Here is a 13,342-nt window from a genome sequence, read left to right as displayed (position 1 = left end):
TGTGCATCACTCTGCCTTTGAAATACATATTAAGGGAAAAATAAAACTTGTCCAAAATATGGGTTACATTTACTCTGTTACTGATTTCTGTTATTGCTATTTTAGGTGGTGCTTCCTACGTTTATACTGGAGAAACGATCCTTGCTGGAAATGTATGCAGACTTTATGTCTCATCCTGACATGTTCATAGCCATCACCAATGGAGCCACTGCTGAAGACAGAATGATTCGCTTTGTGGAGTACTACCTTACCTCATTTCATGAAGGCCGGAAGGGAGCCATCGCTAAGAAACCGTACAATCCCATCATCGGAGAGACGTTCCACTGCTCCTGGAGGATGCCAAGAAGTGGGGTCACCTCCAGCGGCGCTTCTGCTCAGGCAGCCCCCAGTCACACTCTGCCGCCAGACGAGCCTGTGAGCCAGGTGGGCTCGGACTGCTACACGGTCAGATTTGTTGCCGAGCAAGTCTCCCATCACCCACCAGTCTCGGGTTTTTATGCAGAATGTGTAGAGAGGAAGATGTGTGTAAATGCTCATGTCTGGACTAAGAGCAAATTCTTAGGCATGTCCATAGGCGTGACCATGGTTGGAGAAGGTAAGTAGAAAAATTGTTCTCCAGTTTTTAATTAACACTAAAGCAGAATCTTAAATTTGAGGGAGCTAAATCGATATTAACTCTAAGTGTGGCATGTCATGTCAGTACTGCTGTGTTGGAACCTACAATGTTCCAGGCAGCATGCTGGAGAGTCCAGCTAGCGTGTCTATGAACTGATGCAAATTTAAAGTGTGGCTTTTTTTCCTGCTGTCTAAAATATTTTTATCTCTGAAAATTTAGAAAGCCAAAAAAAGTATAAAAGAGAAAATAAAATCCCTTCATGCAGAGATGAGTAATTTTAGCTAGAATTTTATGTTTCTTCATTGCATATACATTCATACTGTATAAAAGTAGGATTAATTCTTGTTTATTGCTCTGTTCATTTCCCATGTCATTGGTAAAGCCATTTTACTGACAGTTTAACAGTATGTGAAATGTATTTGCAGTCTGTTATTTAGTCATTTCCCTCTATTTTGAACTTTAAGATTGTAAATATCTGTTGCTAAGAAAAATCCTACATCAGAAAATGTCTTGTAGATAACCACTGCCTGTCACATATTCCTTTATCAGCTATTATGTAGAATGTCCTTTTTTATAGAACTGTTATTAATATAAAGAGAATAGGCTTAATAGACTTCATAGATACAGTTTTTTAGAGATTTATGTATTTTATTGGAAAGGCAAAGTGGCAGAGAAAGAGATAGATATTTTCCATTCCCTGGCTCACTCCTCAAATAATTGCGTCAGCCAGAGGTGGGCCTGTCCAAGCTAGAAGCTACGAACTTCTGGGTATTCCATGTGGATACAGGAACCCAAGGCCCTGGGCCATCCCTCTACTGCTTTCTCAGGTCATAAGCTGGGAGCTGGGTCAGAAATGAAATAGCCAGGACTTGAATCAGTGCCCATATGGGATGCTGGCATCTCAGGCAGGGGATTAGCAGGCTGTGTTGTAGCACCAGCCCCTTATAGATACAGTTCTAAGAAGATAACCGTACTTCTGCCATTCCTACAATCCCCTCTTCTTTCTTTCTCTTTTTTCCTGTTAATTTTTACAATACACGACTTCAATATTGTATATCACAGGCTTAATATTCCACTAACCATAATATTCAACAAGTAAAAAATAGAGACTATTTCACAGGAGTAAAATGAGAGCTAAAAGCAATAATTAAATCAAAAGATGTAAGTTTCATTCTTACATTTTATTTGCAGTCTCATGGAATATTTTTAAAATGCATTGCCCAACTTTTTATCATCAAAAGTTGTGAAAAATAGTTTTATTTTTTTTTCTTTTATTTTTATTTTTATTTTTTTTGTGAAAAATAGTTTTAGAAAATGCTGTGTCTTGGGGCCAAGAATGTAAAATGCAAACACATACCTCCACATCAGAAATCATCATAGAAGAGTTAGCAAACTGTAGAGAATAAAAAAGCCTCATTGTATTAATTTGACAGCAGAGATGGGAAATCTTTATTTCTACAAAGGACCATTTGAACATTCATAACATCATTCATAAGCCATACAAGATTATCAGCTTTAAAATTAGCCTGCTGTGTGCTCCAGCACCATGCAGCCTGTGCTTGCAGTGTTACCATCTCATATGTGTGCCAGTTTGAGTCCCAGAAGCTCCACTTCTGATCCAGCTCCCTGCTAATGTCCTGGAAAGGCAACGGAGGCTGACACAAGGCTTTGAGCCCTTGCACCCACTTGGGAGACCTGGAAGAAACTCCTGGCTCCTGGCTTTGGACTGGCTCAGCTCTAGCAATTGTAGCTATTTGAGAGTGAATCAACAGATGGAAAATTTCTCTCTGTTGCTCCTTCACTATAACTCTGCCTTTCCAATAAAAGTAAATAAATCTTTAAAATAAAAAATAGCCTGCCTTAGAGTTAATGAATTTCATGTCTTACCTGTGGTTGCCTTGGCAGAGCCCAGGACAGTTGATTTCATGGACCTAACACAGCCTGTTGGCCACCTGTTCTCCACTCTCACAGAAGAAAAACTCGTATACAAAAAACTGCTCTGTGTATAAACTTGGAACATAATAACTATGTTATGATTAAGCTTATTCCTCTAATGTGTTTAGATTGTGTTATTGTAGCTGTGAAGAAAACAAAAAAATTCACCCTCCTTTGCTACATCCTCCATTTTTAAGTTCCATTGTGATTTTTTTTTAAAAAATTTATTTATTGGAAAGTCAGATATACAGAGAGGAGGAGAGACAGAGGGGAATTTCTTCTGTCCGATGATTCACTCCCCAAGTGAGTGCAACCGCCAATGCTATGCCGATCCGAAGCCAGGATCCAGGAACTTCTTCCGGGTCTCCCACACGGGTGCAGCGTCCCAAGGCTTTGGGCCTTCCTCGACTGCTTTCCCAGGCCACAAGCAGGGAGCTGGAAGGGAAGTGGGGCACCAGGATTAGAATTGGTGCCCATATGGGATACAGGCACGTTGAAGGCGAGGACTTTAGCTTTCTAGGCCATGGCGTCGGGCCCTCCATTGTGATTTGTCTGAGTAATTTCCAAATAGTAGTTCAAGTTAATTGCATCTTGGAAAACATCAAAAAAGTTCTCATATGTTATTAGTTTAAAAAATAAAACAAAACAAAACATTTGAGGCCAGCATTGTGTCTTAGCTGCTCCACTTCCGATCTAGTTCCCTATTAATGTACCTGGGTAAGCAATGAAGAATTGATCCAGTGCTTGAGCCACTGCCACCCTCATGGGAGGCCCAGATGAAACTCCTGTCCCTTGGTTTCAATCTGGACCAGTCCTGTTCGTTGCAGCCATTTGGGGATTGAGCCAACGGATAAAAGCTAGCTTCCTCTCTCCCTTTCCCCCTCTCTCTTGCCTGCTCTCTCCTCCATCCCCTTTATCTTCCCCTTCTTTCTCTCCTTCTCTTTCCGTAATTCTGCCTTTCAAATGAATTTTAAAACTTTTTTGAAAGTACTTAATAGAGCAGTATCCTGAGTTCAGACAAAGGGCTAGCACTGTGGTGTATAGTAGGCCAAGTCTCTGCCTGTGGCACCTTATGGATGCTGATTCTAGTGACTGCCCCACTTCTGACTCAGCTCCATGCTTATGGCTTAGGAAAGCAATGGAGGATGCTTATGGCTTAGGAAAGCAATGAAGAAGCTCCCAGCTTTGGATTGGCTCAGCCCTGCCTTTTACAGCTATCTGGGGAGTGAACCTACGGATGGAAGCTTTTTTGTCTCTCTCTTGTTCCACCTTCCTCCCACATTCTCTATTTCTCTCTAAAATTGCCTTTCAGATAAAAATAAAATATTTTTTGAAGAAGAGTTCAGGCTAGTAATACACATCTAATTCAGCACATGTAATAAAGGATTAGTTGTATAGATCAGTGTCTTTGGATTATCTCATTGATTACTGATTATTGCAATCCTCTTTTTGTATGTTTTTAATTATCATTAATGTAGCATGACATACCCCTTCAGATAATTGGAAACCACAACTTAGACTTGTAACTCTTGAAGCTTTACTTTAAATAATTCAATAACTTTAGCAACAAAGCTATTACTATGATTATAGTTTCTATGATAGAAGTGCATTTTTTTCTTTAGTATACTGCTACTGGAATGAAAAGCACCTTTTCTGTTATGCTGTCTTAGATTAAGTCTTCATTTTAGTTTTAGAAGCATTATCAGGAGCCCTTGGACTCTTTTCACTGTAACATTTGCTGAACCCATGACCTGAAAAGGTAGCAAAGTCCCGGAAAAGTAACCCCACCTCACTGTTACAGGAAAATGTTGAATGTATTTAATAATGAAATCAGTCACATCCTAATTGAAAGCTAAGCAAAATAATGATATTAATGTGCTAGTTAGGAAAAATAGATTTTTTAAAAAAGATTTATTTATTTTTTTATTACAAAGTCAGATGTACAGAGAAAAGGAGAGACAGAGAGGAAGATCTTCCATCTGATGATGGACTCCCCAGGTGACCACAATGGCTGGTACTGCGCCGATCAGAAGCTGGAAACCAGGAACCTCCTCTGGGTCTCCCACGCGGGTGCAGGGTCCCAAAGCCTTGGGCCGTCCTCAACTGCTTTCCCAGGCCATCAAGTGCCATGGGGTAATTGTAGCATCATCTGTGAGTCATGCAGATTTACAGAAAGGAGAGACAGAGAGAAGGATCTTCCATCCTCTGATTCACTCCTCAAATGGCTGCAACAGCCAGAGCTGAGTGGATCGGAAGGCAGGAGCTAGGAGTCTCTTCCACGTCTTCTATGTGAGTGCAGGGTCCCAGGGATTCGAGTCATTCTCCTTTGCTTTCCCAGTCCATAAGCAGGGAGCTAGATCAGAAACGGAACAACTGATACAGGATGCTGGTGCAGCAGGGTTGAGGATGAGCCTGCTGTGCCACTGTGTAGGCTCGGACAAAGGATTTTTGAAAGCTATGAACTACCTGGCATGAATAGAAATGACAGTAGGTAATTTTTTTTTTCTTTAAAGATTTTTTATTGGAAAGTCAGATATACAGAGAGGAGGAGAGACAGAGGGGAATTTCTCCCGTCTGATGATTCACTCCCCAAGTGAGCGCAACGGCCAATGCTATGCCGATCCGAAGCCAGAATCCAGGAACTTCTTCCGGGTCTCCCACACGGGTGCAGGGTCCCAAGGCTTTGGGCCTTCCTCGACTGCTTTCCCAGGCCACAAGCAGGGAGCTGGATGGGAAGTGGGGCGTCAGAATTAGAACTAGTGTCCATATGGGATCCCGGCGCGTTGAAGGCGAGGACTTTAGCTTTCTAGGCCACGGCGTTGGGCCCAGGAAAAATAGATTTTTAAAATTTTTGTTTTTGTGACTGTATCTTTAAAAAGATGTTAACCCCTTTTCATGTTTCCATGTTCAGGTGTCCTCAGTCTGTTGGAGCATGGAGAAGAGTATACATTTTCCCTGCCTTGTGCTTATGCTCGGTCAATTCTAACCGTTCCTTGGGTGGAATTGGGCGGCAAAGTCAGTGTCAACTGTGTAAAATCTGGCTATTCAGCCAGTATCACTTTTCACACGAAGCCATTTTATGGAGGCAAGCTGCACCGGTAAGAACATTTTAATGCAGTCTGGCCCTTATTCTTACAATCTAATCCTGTGTTATAACTCTGTATTCTGTCTGCTTTTTTCTTTATTTTTTAACCCAAATGGGATTGGATTTTTATTTGTGGATATTTTTGTTTGTTTAATACATTTTATCTTCTAAGGCAGGTCACCTATTGCAGTGATTAAGGCGCCACTTGGAACGCCACAGCCAGAGTGGCTGGTTTGGGTCTTGGTTCCTTCACTTGGAGTCATTTTAATATGCATCTTGGGAGGGAGCAGGTGACAGCTCAACGACTTGGATCCTCACGACTCACACAGGAATCGAGTGCTGAATTTCTGGCTTCAGCCTAGCCCAGTTCTGGCTGCTGTGGGCATTGTTTGTTTGTTTGTTTGTTTTAAGATTTATTTATTTCTATTGGAAAATCAAATTTACAGAGAGGAGGAGAAACAGAGAAAAAGATTTTCCATCTGTGGGCTCACTCCCCAGTGGCTGCAACGGCCAGAACTGAGCCAAGCTAAAGTCAGGAGCCTCCTCCGATTTCCCACACGGGTGCAGGGTCCCAAGACTTTAGGCCATCCTTTGCTGCTTTCCAGGCCACAAGCAGGGAGCTGGGTGGGAAGTGCAGCAGCCAGGACATGGACCAACACCTATATGGGATCGTGGTGTATGCAAGGCAAGGAATCTAGCTGCTAAGCTACCATGCCAGGCCCTGTTGTGGGCATTTAAGAAGCAAACTATTGGGCCCAGTGCAGTGGCACAGTGGTTAAGGTCCTCGCCTTGAACGCCCTGGATCCCATATGGGCACCTGTTCTAATCCTGGCAGCCCCGCTTCCCATCCAGCTCCCTGCCTGTGGCCCGGCAAAGCAGTTGAGGACAACCCAAAGCTTTGGGACCCTGCACCCGTGTGGGAGACCCGGAAGAGGTTCCTGGCTTCAGATCAGCATAGCATTGGCGGTTGTGCTCACTTGGGGAGTGAATCATCAGATGGAAGATCTTCCTCTCTGTCTCTCCTCCTCTCTGTATATCCGCCTTTCCAATAAAAATAAAATAACTCTTTAAAAAAAAAAAAGCAGCAAACCATTGACAATCTAAAAAAAAAAAAAAAGATTCAGTGACATTGTCTCTCAGTATGTCTGACTTTCAAGCAAAATAAACAAAGAGAGAAATATTCCATTCTCTGGCTTACTCCCTAAATGGCCGTGATAGCCGGAGCTGGACTGGTTTGAAGCTGCGAGCCAGGCGCTTCTTCTAACTCTCCTGTGCAGGTGCAAGGGTCACAAATTGTAGGCCATCCTCATGTGGTTTCCCAGGCCACAAGCAGGGAGCAGGATGGGAAGCAAGGCTGCCGGATCATGAAGTAGTGCCCATATGGGATCCCGGTGCATGCCCTGTCAGTTCTTTTCTAAAAATATTTATCCATATCCATAATGTATAAATACTGATTTGTTCCAATGTTGTTCAAAAATGTTTTCTTCTTGGTGCCCAGTTTTTGGTATCCTGGTTAACTACTACAGGAATAAACATCTTTAAAATGTTTTTGGTGTGGTTGGTGGTTAAGACACCACCACAAACACTGGTATCCTATATGAGTGCCAGTTCAAGTTTTGGATGCTCCACTTCTTTTCCAGTTCCCTGCTAATATGCCTGAAAAAGCAGCATAAAATGTCCCAGATATTTTGGACCCTGCAATCCATATGGAACATCCAGAAGGAGTTCCATGTTTCTGGCTTCAATGGCCTAGCTGTGGCCATTTCAGCTGTTTGGGGAGTCAAATAGCAAATGAAGGATCTTACTCTGTGTGCGTGTGTGTGTATATCTGCCTTACAAATAGATAAATTAGTGAATATTAAACAAAAACTCACTTGTTGTTTTCTGTGTAGTTGTAGTCAGATGTTGGCTGGGCTTCAGCCATCTAAGGGCTCCGTCCTGTATATCCAAGATAGCTTGCCCTGTGGAAGGCAGTTGATCTTGGCTGCTGGCCAGTGGCTCAGCTAGGGCTGTCCTTCAGAAGACCCACACGTGGCCTACCCCTGTGATTTGAGTTTCTAAGGCACCATCGAAAAACAAGTGTGCCAAAGGCCTTCCTGGCTTTTATGTCTAGTTTTCATATTTAGAATGCCTTATCATTTCAGATAGTAAACTTTTAAAAATGTATTCAGTCACTGTATTTGCTGGATTGTTTGAATTTCTTACTTAAATTGGCTTTTTTTTATCCCTCCCTGTCCTTTATTTACCTGTAAGACCACGCTCATTATGTTTTCCTATCACATGGATGTATCTAATTTTTTTTCTCTAACATATCTTGCTGTCTCCTTTGTATCCTCATAGTCATACGCACTCATTCTCAAAGGTGGGAAACATAATTTCAAGTGAAGCCAAAGTTCCTCACCTTTTCTATTCTGATCTCCTTTGAAAGCCAATGGTTTAATCCGATTTCTTATTTAGAAGATTAACATGAGGAATAAACCTTACTGTTAATGTCTTTTCTTTTTTAATTTTAAAAATTACTTTTTAAAAAGTTTAAGAAAAATAAAGTTAATAAATTTGCTTTGAAGTAGAAAATTTTTCAAAGTCTGCATATGAAGGTTCATGCAAAAATGCATATCATGCTATGCAAAGATTTCAAAAGAACAAGTAAATCTATCCTTTATTTCTGTTTTTCCATAAACTGTTTTAAGTACCGTCCTACCTCAGGTCTCTTTTTATGCCTTTCTCCTCAGGCATAACCTGGTTTTTTACTGTACCTGCAATTGGAGCAGACACATTATCTGCTGCCTGCACTTATATTCCACCTGTCTTTCCTTACTCCCTTGTTTTCCACAACTATCAGTGATCCAGCCAAATGACCCTACTGAACTACTCTCCATTTACTGATCCATCTCCTGTCCCAGTTTCCACAGTCACTTTCAGATGTTTATGTACACTGTGTGGGCGGTGTATCTAGGTTACAGGATGGTTTTGTGTGTGTGTGGTATTTTTCTGCATGCTGGTGATACATAGAAATAAGGCTGTACCTTCAAGAAGCTTTCACTTATCAGAACCCAGGGTACTGTTTTTGAAAAGCATTTATAAGACTTTAAAAAAACACTGATGTAGAATAATTCAGATGAAATCTGTCACAGTAACCACAAAGTAGAGAAAGCAGATGTGAAACTAGAATTGATGGTTGCTGTGCCTGAGAATGGCAGTGTGGTTCTGGCATATCTGTTAAAGTAAAAAAAAGAAACATGACACTCCCTGTGCTTCCCCATATCTGATAAAGGGACCCAATCACTTTTTCCAGAGACAGACTCTTTTCCTGGCACCGAATTCCAAAGGAATTTGTTGCATGTATCCTTTCAGTGTGGCGTTGAGGGCCTTCTTCAAAAGTTCTGTGTGAAGTGCCATCACCCTTCAGGCAGCTGTTCTTATAAATACCACTAGTGAAAACCAAAGCAGAGAAAGTCTTCAGTTTGAGTCAATGCAAGCCTTGCTATTGAGAGGTGCGTTGATCTCTCCGGTGGTTTTCTAGCATCCCAAATAACTATGGAGACAGTGTCTAGGAAATCTGTATTTTTGTGTCTTTTATTGAAATAAAATCTGTCCAGTTCAAATGTTGTGAATTTGATCAAGAGACTTTTTTATTTTCCTTTCTTGCAATCTCAAACAGACACTTGTCCCATCTCATCTCCATAAACTTGAGTTGTGGAACAAGAAAGAATTTCTGTTAAAGGAGAATTGCTGAGCTGTTCTTTCTGATGCCTTACAGAAATTTCCTAATGCTGTGTTAGGCTCTGGTCTTTTGGAATACTCATTGAATCCTGAGGAGTTCCTATCGCTAACACACTGATTACACTGTAAACTTTGACTGCTATTCCTTCAGTTTTGAATCTTTACCTGGTCTGACACCACCATTACCCGTATCCCACAGTGAACATGAAATACTTCATTTGACATACAAGTCCAACCCGAAGTAACTAAGTAAGGCTATCAAAAATAAACAAATAAATAAATAAAGTAAAATGAAAAAAAAATACAAGTCTGAATTTTTTTTTTTTTTTAAGATCACAGTTCTAGAGAGGGTAGGAAAAGATACCATTCATTGCTGGTTCACAATTTCTAATGTGGACATTGCTGGCCACAATGTCCACAACTGAGTCAAGCCAAAATTAGGAGCCAGGAGCTTCATCTGGTCTCCTCTGTGAGTGACAGGGGCTCAAACAATTGGGCCATTTTCTGCTGCTTTCCCCAAATACATTATCAGGGAGCTGGAGTGAAAGTGGAACAGTGAGGACATGAACTAGCATCTGTATGGAATGCCAGCATCACAAGCAGCAGCTTTACCCACTGCACCACAATATCTTCTCCAAGACTAGTTTTAGGCAAAAAGTTAATTATACTAAATATTGTATCGTTTCTAAGGATTTATTTATTTTTATTGGAAAAGTCAGATATACAGAGAGGAGGAGAGACAGAGAAGATCTTCTGCCTGATGATTCACTCCCTAAGAGGCTACAAAGGTTGGAGTTGAGCCAATCCGAAGCCAAGAGCCAGGAGCTTCTTTTGGGTCTCCCATGTGGGTACAGGGTCACAAAGCTTTGGGCCGTCATCGACTGCTTTCCTAGGCCAGAAGCAGGGAGCTGGAAGGGAAGTGAGGCTGCCAGGATTAGAACTGGTGCCCATATGGGCTCTTGGCTTGTGCAAGACTAGGACTTCAGCCCCTGAGCTGCTGCGCTGGGCCCAATATTGTGCCATTTTTAGACTACTTATAAAACAGGCTAATCTTCTGCCTACAGCACCAGCATACCACATGGGCACTGGGTAAATCCCAGTTAATCCCCTGCAATCTAGTTCCCTGCTTATGGCCTGGGAAAATAGGTGAGGATGCTACAAGTCCTTGGGCCCTTGTATACTTATTGAGACCTGAAAGAAAATCTTGGCTCTCAGCTTCTGATCAGCCAAGCTCTGGCCATTGCAATCATTTGGGCAGTGAACCAGCAGGTGAAAGATTTCTGTCTCTGTCTCTCCCTCTCTCTCTAATTCTGATTTTTAAATAAAATAAATAAATATTTTTAAAACCACGCAAATATTTATATTTTTAATGCTTTAATATAATCTTTATGCTGGCTTTGTGGAAAGCATTTGTGTTTTTGTTTTTTGTTTGGTTGGGGCTTTTTTAGATTCATTTATTTTTATCAGAAAAGCAGATTTACAGAGAGAAGCAAAGACAGAGTGAAAGATTTCCCTTTGCTGGTTCATTCCCCAAGTGGCTGCAATGGCCATAACTGAGTTGATTCCAAGCCAGCAGCCAGCAGCTTCTTCTGGGTCTCCCACATGGATGCATGGTTCCAAGGCTTCAGGCCATAAGCAAGGATGTGAAGGGAAATGGGGCAGCCAGGACCAGCACGCGAACCAGTACCCATATGGGATGCCAGTGCTTGCAGGGGGAAGGTTAGCCAATTGAGACGTCACACCACACCCTATGGAAAGCATCTTAAAGATTAGGCTGGTGCAACGTCTCAACTGGCTGGTCCTCCACATGCAGTCATTGACATCCCATGTGGGTGTCAGTTCATGTTCCAGCTGCTCCAGTTACAATCCTACTCCCTACCTGTGGTGTGGAGAGTGGTGGGGATGATCTGGAGCAATGAGCCCCCACGGAGATCCTGAGGAAGCTTCTGATTGGCTCAGCTGTGGCCATTAAAGCCATTTCAGGGTGGGGTGAACCAGCAAGTGGAAGATCAGTCTCTGTCTCCCCTTCTCTGTAGATCTGCCTTTCCATTAAAAGTAAGTCTTTTATTAAAAAAAAATAATAATTTAAGGTAATCAGGTCTCCAATTTGATAGCTAGTAATTGTTATCCCTTGAAAAAAATATCTAGGAAGCTATAATGATATATATATATATATAAAGAGTCCAACTCTGACAGGTTGACACTGAGTTAATTCAGTTCACACCACGTGTTCTTGCATCTTTAGAATCCTGCTAAATAAACATGCTGCCTCCTCATGAAAATGGTCTTTCTGTTCTGCCTGTTTGTAGGGTTACAGCTGAAGTAAAGCACAATCTCACCAACACTGTGGTCTGCAGAGTGCAGGGAGAATGGAATAGTGTCCTAGAGTTTACTTACAGCAACGGGGAGACAAAGTACGTGGACTTGACTAAATTGGCCGTGATGAAGAAAAGGGTCCGACCCCTGGAGAAGCAGGATCCCTTTGAATCCAGGTATGTCCTCCTCACATCCGTTCAGGAAAGAGAAGCTCCAGATTTTTTTTTTTTAAGACTTATTGAATTTTACTGGAAAGTCAGATGTACAGAGAGGAGGAGAGACAGAAAGGAAGATTTTCTATCTACTGATTCACTCCCCAAGTGGCTGTAACGGCCAGAGCTGAGCTGATCTGAAACAAGGAGCCAAGAACTTCCTCCAGGTCTCCCACACGGGTGCAGGGTACCAAAGCCTTGGGCCATCCTCAACTGTTTTCCCAGGTCACAAACAGGGAGCTGAATGGGAAGTGGCCTTGCCGGGATTAGAACCAGCACCTATATGGGATCCTGGTGCGTTCAAGGCGATGACTTGAGCCGGACCCTGGTTTTGTTTGTTCTTTAGAGAATTTGTGCTACTTATATGAAAGATTTTCACATATATATATAAAATTAATTACATTGCATTATGTGACACAGTTTCATAGGCTCTGGGATTATGAAATATTTTCATTTCCTGATTTTGCTCTCCAAATACCACCACAACCTGACCTAGGAACCTGGAGTCTGGAACTCCATCTGGAATCTTCTTGCTTGAATGGAAGGAGCCCAGGTACCTGAGCCATCTTCTACTGTCTTCACAGGCATATGAACAGGGAGCACCCAGGATTTGCCCAGCACTCCTATGATGCTTGTATCACCAGGAGCAGCTTAAGGGGCAGACATTGCAGCATAGCATCTGAAGCTGCCACCTGTTCCAACTTTTCGCCTTCTGAGCCATCTTCCTGCTAATAGCCCTGGAAAGTACTGGAAAATGGCCTAACCATTTGGGTCTCTGCTACTCACATGGGCAACCTGGTAGAAGCTCCTGACTCCAGCATGGTCCAGTGTTGGTGGTTGCAGCCATTTGTGGATTGAAACAATAGAAGGAAGATTCTTACTCTTACTTTCCATGTGTGTGTATTTGTGTCTTTCGGTTTAAGCCTTCCAGCAGGCCCTCATGTCACCAAGGTGAGGCGATGGTGTTGTTTGACTATAAGAACCACCGGGGACAAGCTGGTGAGGAATGTCCATTTATTCAACACAAATTCCAGGGTTTTAAAGGTTAAGGAAAAGAAGGGCCGGAGAGCATCTTCTGGCAGTCTCGCTACCCCGCCCCCGCAACAAAGAGTAATTGGCCAGAAAGCATGTGTATCTCCCTTGACCTTCTGGTCAGGTCAGAGGTCATATACCATGCATATTCCCCTAGACCTCCTGTTCTCATTGGAGGTCAGCTCCACAGTTAGGCCTGGAAGCTGTGCCTCACACCATAGGCAGGTGCACTCTAAGCCGCTCTCACCAGGTAGCACGCAGAGCCCCGGAAGCAATTGCCCACATCTGTGTGTGTTTGGCTTTCTCTAAGTCTAACTTTGAAATAAATAAATCTTAAAATCAAAGGAAAAAATTAAAACCAGTGGTAGCTTAATCAGCACTATAAAGCCAGCCCCAAAACTCCGTGTGTTAATGCAAACCTTT

At 42.3% G+C, this 13,342-nt stretch overlaps 1 protein-coding gene across 1 annotated transcript in view; it reads left to right on the top strand.

Annotated features, from left to right (window-relative positions):
• LOC121171141 (oxysterol-binding protein-related protein 11) overlaps nt 1–13,342 on the top strand; it is a 64,968-nt gene that overhangs the window by 45,622 nt on the left and 6,004 nt on the right. Inside the window, exons 9-11 of the mRNA XM_041002649.1 lie at nt 106–595; nt 5,463–5,649; nt 11,669–11,851. Of these exons, the coding sequence (XP_040858583.1) occupies nt 106–595; nt 5,463–5,649; nt 11,669–11,851 (860 nt within the window). The remainder of the gene's footprint in view (nt 1–105; nt 596–5,462; nt 5,650–11,668; nt 11,852–13,342) is intronic.

Source organism: Ochotona curzoniae, unplaced genomic scaffold (assembly GCF_017591425.1).
Source record: "Ochotona curzoniae isolate NIBS_2020 unplaced genomic scaffold, NIBS_Ocur_1.0 scaffold_2587, whole genome shotgun sequence".
NCBI classification, from domain to species: Eukaryota; Metazoa; Chordata; class Mammalia; order Lagomorpha; family Ochotonidae; genus Ochotona; species Ochotona curzoniae.
The sequence above is the reverse complement of the archived record's forward strand: the minus strand, read 5'-3'. Positions and strand labels throughout refer to the sequence as shown.